This window comes from Crocodylus porosus, unplaced genomic scaffold (assembly GCF_001723895.1).
Source record: "Crocodylus porosus isolate Cpor-Errol unplaced genomic scaffold, CroPor_comp1, whole genome shotgun sequence".
In the NCBI taxonomy this organism is placed as follows: domain Eukaryota; kingdom Metazoa; phylum Chordata; order Crocodylia; family Crocodylidae; genus Crocodylus; species Crocodylus porosus.
The window spans coordinates 11,687,482-11,694,160 of NW_017728928.1; the positions used below are offsets into that span (position 1 = coordinate 11,687,482).

General features: G+C 45.6%; 1 protein-coding gene across 1 annotated transcript in view; it reads left to right on the forward strand.

Annotated features, from left to right (window-relative positions):
• Positions 1-4: 4 nt before the first annotated feature.
• KCTD2 (potassium channel tetramerization domain containing 2) overlaps positions 5-6,679 on the forward strand; it is a gene marked incomplete at its 5' end in the record, with an annotated part of 15,930 nt that continues 9,255 nt past the window's right edge. Inside the window, 4 exons of the mRNA XM_019542812.1 lie at positions 5-208; positions 3,864-3,972; positions 4,751-4,842; positions 6,136-6,231. Of these exons, the coding sequence (XP_019398357.1) occupies positions 5-208; positions 3,864-3,972; positions 4,751-4,842; positions 6,136-6,231 (501 nt within the window). The remainder of the gene's footprint in view (positions 209-3,863; positions 3,973-4,750; positions 4,843-6,135; positions 6,232-6,679) is intronic.

The window sequence follows — 6,679 nt, forward strand, 5'->3', positions numbered from 1 at the left end:
GGCCGGGGCTGCCTGCGCTGGGGGGGGGCTGTCCCCGCGCAGCGCTGAGCCGCCCGCCGCCGACCGGCCCAGCACCGGCTCCAAGTGGGTCCGGCTCAACGTGGGTGGCACCTACTTCGTGAGCACCCGGCAGACGCTGTGCCGCGAGCCCAAGTCCTTCCTTTGCCGCCTCTGCTGCCAGGATGGGCCCGAGCTGGGGTCGGACAAGGTGAGGGGCTGTGGAGCCCGTCCCCTCCTTGCCGAGATGTTTCGTGCCCTGGCCCAGCCCCTCCGACCCTCTGGTTGCAGGGGGATGCCGTCACACACGTGCAGGGTCAGGCCCTGCCTCCCTTTCGAACACCCCCGATGATCTCATGAGCTCCCTTCCAGCCCTAATGTCCACAAAACCCAGACACCACAAGGGGTAGAGTCTTCCAGCACTGTCCAATTTGTGTTGCGCGGGTACCATTCGCATATAGCTCGCTGGCACCTGTACCGTGCTTTAGGCTTTGCTCTAACTCCTGTGCTGGGAAGGGGGCCTGGCCCTTGCAACCCAAACTGTAAGAGAGCTGTTTGCCCACTGGTATGAACCCTGTCCCCATCACATCCACCCGCTGAGCTACAAACCTAGACCTTTGCTTCGCCACCTCTGCTGTGCATAGTAGGAAGACACGCACGCATGAAGCTGCCGTTTCTGTAGATTTCATAGACGTTGGAGCTGGAAGGGACTGTGAACATCATCCTCCTACCCCAGGAAGTCTTACCTGTGGTGTTGGGGTGGGGGGGGTTTGCCCCAGCTGTGCCTTCTCACAGCAAATTTGTCTAGTTCCCCCCCTCCCCTTCCATGCACAGTACAGGCAGATGTTTGTTACGCAGAAAGGCAAGTCTTCACATCATAACTCCCTGTGGTGACTGACAGGCAGCCAAGGGTGTGCTGGGAATCGCAGGATCATAGAGAAGTCAGGCTGAAAGGGACCTCCAGAGCTCATCTAGTCCAGCCTCCTGCCTGAGGTAGGATCATCTCTATCCAAGCCATCCTATATAAAGGAAAGGTATTAGCAGTTTTGAAAAGACCCTGTGGCTCCCACTTTTTACTGAATATTAATCCCTCAGCCTAGAAATGTATTTAAAATACCTCTTTTTCTTTGATGACTTCTGCATTGCCTTTACCGTTTATTAAATGTGTGGTGTTTATTTTTCTCTGAACTTGCTTCTTATCCACTCCAGGCACATTACAGAGAAATCTCTACTTTGAAACTGCAGCCTTTGGATACAAGCATCAAATGCTTTATAGACAGCTTAGATGCAGTCTCCTACATCTCAGCAGTCTGTAACCTGTTTATAAAGGCCTCTGTCATAGTTCACTGGGCATAGAGCAAGCGAGGCTCCAGAAAATATTGTAGACAGCTCTGCAGTAAAACAGACTCTTTATCTCCTGCATCTAGATTGCTCTGATAACAAGCCAAAGGAGAGGCACTATTCTATGATGTTTGAAAACAATATTGTGACACATGTAATGATTGCTAATCCTTGTTCTTCCAAAGTATGTTTCAAAATGGGCTGTGCTGCTATTTTACTTGTGTCAACAGTTTAAACTCAGCTCAAGGGATATGCTTTCAACAGTTAATTATTGGTTATTTTGTAAGTATTATACAAGGCCTTATAACCTAGGGCTTTTCCAAGTTAAAACAACAGTTTATGCCTAGATGGATTTTAAGACATGAGGAAAATAAGGAGATCTTTTAGAGTCAGATGTTGCTTTCTGGGCGAGGAAGTCAGCTTGTTTTCCAGAGAAGTTGCAAGCCGTTAATTAGCTACAGTGAGGCCTGGGTTGTTTAGAACACTACTTCTTGTTTAATTTCCTCAAAGGCAGTCTTTGTCATTAACTGGTCTGAAAACAAGGAGCAGACTGACCAAACAAGGCCATGGGGTTTCACATGGTGATAAGAACATTTGCCCTTATCAGGCAGAATAAGCACTGGTTTGTCTTATCTTTGGTCATTTGTTTTTGCTGTACAGGAGGAAAAAAAGCACATGACTTTAAAGTGATTTGTTGGGAGCGCAGATCTGCCAGCTTGGGTCCAGCTGGGAATTTGGGCTTTGGAGTGGAATTTTTAAAGACGTTTGCACGCTGAGTATTGGCACCTCAGGACAAGCATAATATATTACCACCCTCACCCTTGCTAACTGGCATCAACAATTGTTTATTGCTGTCCATTACCCTGTTAAGTTTACATTCAGGGCATTCTTAAGGAAGCACTCATAGGAGTTAATCACATTGATTTAAGTAAGATTTCTCCCTGGGAGTAAGAGTATACAATTTATGTCCTGAAGTTATATATTGTCAGGGGAGAAAGCTCTTGATAAAATGCCACAGGTGTTTACAGTAATGTAGAAACATTCCAACCCATGTCAATCGTTTGTTGCTGTAGGAGCAGTTCTGACCTATTCACCAGGGTGGATTTGATTTAAATCATGGTTGAAATCACTGATCAGGAAGCCCTGACTTAATCACTATTTTCTACAAAAAGTGCGTTCTTGTTGTTTGATATCTGTTATTCATTTAACTTCTTGAAACTTTGCACTTTTTATAGCAAGTTAAGGGCTTGACGGTGTGTCCACAAACTTGCAGAGAGACAAGAGGGTTGAGGGTAGGTAATCGGGTTTTTTATCTCCATATGCTGCTGTTAACAAGGATGTTATCTCTGGAGAGACAAACCCACGGTTTGAGAACTGAAACTAAGCATCACAGAGATGCTTAATGGGACCTTCTATACTGAGCACAGAGTCCCATTGGGTAGAGTGGTTTTTTTAATCTTTACTGATCTATAGAGGAGCCTCTGGGAACTCCATAAGATTTGGCCCCTAATGTAAGTCCATGGCCTGTTATGACCTATTCATAAAACTTTTCTAAAAAGGTTACATTAATATATCATCACATAGTATATAGTTAGAAGTTATAATCCCCATGATGATATCTTTGAGCTTTTAATATATCTTAAAACTATATGTAGTGTTTTTTAAAGCATCTTAATAAAAACAATCAAAACGTGATTAAGTCAAAACAATCTGATTTAAATTAAAAACACGTTTTTATTATTTTTTTTAAAAAACATTGATTTTTATCCACCCTGCTATTAACATAGTTTACAAGGACAGAGGTGTGGAATAAGAAATGAACAAAAGGAGCCTATTGATGAAAACAACCTTTGTAACAGAACTGAAGTAATTTAAGGTGCAGATTTCTTATTTTATATACTGAGACTTTGATTCTGTACATGGAAAGACTTGTCTAAGTGCTGTATTTTACAGACAAGAACTACTTCCTAACATAGGTTTATTTTAGAGCTGCCAGTGTTGGGTTGTATGGACCTTAACTGCTTTCCAAGAGGGCCTTTGATTTTTGGGGCAGTTTTCAAAGCAGCCAATAGGAAGTGTAGGTTAGGAGTTAGAGCAGGGGTCAGCAACCCCTGGCACACGTGCTGAGTATGGCACGCAAGGCCATTTTGCTTGGCACACCACCACCAGCCCAGGCTCTAAGGAGCTGCTGCTGGCCATGGAGCTCAGGCTGCTCCCAGCAGGCGGCTAAGAGGCTGCAAGAGGACCAGGCTGCTCTGGGCTCCGGCATGTTGGCACTCCAGCACCTTTCAAGGTAGACATATGGGTTTTTGGACACTCTGGCCAAAAAAACATTGCCTATCCCTGAATTACAGTAAGGTTCTGTGACCTGAGAGCTTTAGAAACAACTGTGACAACGCATTCTTTTTTTTCAGTCAAAGGAAACCCAGTTTATCATTTTCATGCCCACACTCCCTCCTCCAAACTCTTCTGGTTCAGTTTAATCATTCGTTACTTATAGCTTGACTCCTTTTTGTGTTTGACAGGATGAGACGGGGGCATATCTCATCGACAGGGATCCCACCTATTTTGGTCCAATCCTGAACTACCTCCGACACGGGAAACTCATCCTAAACAAGGAGCTGGCTGAAGAAGGTGAGATCCACCCCCTACCATCCACAAAAAAGTAAAAGACTGCAAACTACCCCACTCAACACAGCTTCATCCTTTCCCTTGCCCATCATTACCTGGAAGTCATCTGGGTGTGGAGCCTTCCTCACTCATTAAGCAGGCCATCTTGTTTGTTAGGTCCATTTTGCAGTAATACAATGTTTCTTTAGACTCCTACAATGATGCTTATGAATAATATAAAGCAAATATACACTGTAAACGTAGCAAGGCACAGGTTTTATACTAAGGAATGCAGATAGTTGCAGCTGTGCTTACCTCAGTGGATTCCAGAAGCTGAATTCATTTGCCAGAGGGGAGGGGTGATTAGTTCCTGTGAACATTCTCTCCTGGTTTCTTTATCTCCTCAGACCACAGTCCTGAGCACTGTGAGATTGGGCACCTGTGTCTTTTCTAATAGGTGCGAGACAGCTAAACTCATTTTGCCAAAAGCCTCCAGTAAAAGAAGCACTGTCCCATGTTTCAGTCATCCTCATGAGTGGGGAGCATGGCTCTGCTAGGTGTCATGCTCATTCATGCAGATGAGGCTTAAACCAGTTGGGTATAGAGCATTGTCTCAGCTGGGGGCAATGGGATCGCAGCACCCACTACCCTGCATCCAGCTATAGTGCCAGATCCAGACCAGATCTCGGTATAAATATTACTTAAAAAAAAAAAAAAAAGGCGACCTGCACAGCCTCCCTGTAGTGAAATCATCCTTATTCCATTTGCCTTTACCTAACCAAATCCACACCTTGTTTTAAAGGGGTACTGGAAGAGGCCGAGTTTTATAACATCGCATCTCTGGTGCGGCTGGTGAAGGAGCGGATACGGGACAACGAGAACAGAACCTCCCAAGTAATGCATGTTAGCTCTTACCATCAGGGTGGGAATAAGGGGAGCAGGCAGTACAGTTCAAGCACCTAGGGCTGGCAGCAGTCTGGGACTCTAGTCCTCTCAGGTGGGTGGGAGGCAGTGCTGTCTGCTGTATCCCAGGTGTGTTGAGAGAGAGAGCATTTTTTCATGGCTGCGGGCATAGGCCAGTGGTGTTTATCATTTTTGTCCAATACGTCTGTGGGACAGCTACACAGGGGAAGGGGGCATGGCGTGGTCCAGCCAGCCGCACAGGGCTTGGATATTTAGAAGTGGGAGAAGGTGGCAGTATTAAATTGCCACTGCTCCCCTGTAGTCAAATTTCTGAACACATAGGGAACCCTACAGGCCAGATGTCATTACTGCATGGACTGTATTTGGCTCGTGGACTGGAAGTTGAGCGCCCCAGCATCAGCTAGGCAATCCACTTCCAACCTCTCCAGGTAGAGACCGTGCACAGTCAGATAAAAAGGGGCCAGGAATACGATTGGGTAAAATAAGGTTCACAAGCTACAAGGTGATTTGGGTGTCTCAAGAGCAGTTTAGTCTTCTGACCTCGTCAGGATCTTATATGAGCATCTCTCATAAACAGTGGGTTTTGTTTTACACTGATTTTATTTCGGTAATTTAATTAACAAAAGGGCAGCACTACTGCTTTGGCAGAACATAATTACACTGCAGTGTGTGCCCACTGGATCATACTTCCTTTCTTGCAGTATAGCAACATCCTATCGGTCATTCAGTTCCCCTCTTTTTTTCTTCATAAGAGACAATATCGAAGTGCAAGCTCTTTTCCCCTGACTGCTTTAATATGCTTATCAGCAGTAAACCTTTTTAAAACAATGGCTGTTCAGCATCTCTTCCTTGCAACTCTCCTTGCTGCTGATAAACCGCTATTTTTTGAATCAGTAGATTCATGTCTAAAGAATAAAATTTTGTGACATGCTAAAGTGACTTGACATTCAAGGGGACTTGGACTCCCAAGTCACTGAGTGGTGTTTACCACTGTACCTCAGATCCTTTCACACACATTACACAATTGTCCCTATAGTCAGGAGGAGCCAAAAAGAAAATCCAGTATATTTTTCTAAAGGTGGCTGGGGGAAGTCTGTTCTCGGTTCTCCTTTTTCACTCTAATGTCAAGGTAGGAACCAGAGCAGAAGACCTAGAGAGGCAAAGCCTGAACTATATTTCTTTATCTAAATGTTGACACTGCTACACCAGCTCTCTGCTCCCTTGGTATTAAGTTTCTGTTTGCTTTCATCCCTGCTGCTCTAGGGACCTGTCAAGCATGTGTACAGGGTCCTACAGTGCCAAGAGGAAGAACTCACACAGATGGTGTCCACAATGTCTGATGGATGGAAATTCGAACAGGTAACAGTGCCAGTGATTAGGGCTGTGTGAAGCTTCGGTCACTGTTTCAATTTGGCAAAGATTCGGCAGCCGACTCTCTGAATCCATATAAAATCAGGATACCCTTTAATCTCTCCAAATTGAATCGGAACCCTCCATATCAGTTTGGAGAGATTTGGGAAGATTTGATGATTCAGACAGACAGCTTTAAATGTTTTTTCTACATACCTCAAGGTACCAGGCTGCTTGTGAATGCTGAGATGCTGGGGCAGATGGAGCATCCCGCAGGAGCCAGGGGGGTGGTTCCTCAGCGTGCTTGCCAGCGAACCCAGAAGTGGACCAAAAGCACTTCCAGTCCACTTCAGTGACCAGTGCCTCCTGGGTCTGGGGTGCATCCAGTGACACCCCCCCCCTCCCGTGACCTCCCCCCCCCGTGGCTAGTTGCTGAGCTAGAGGGGCATGGGGGGGT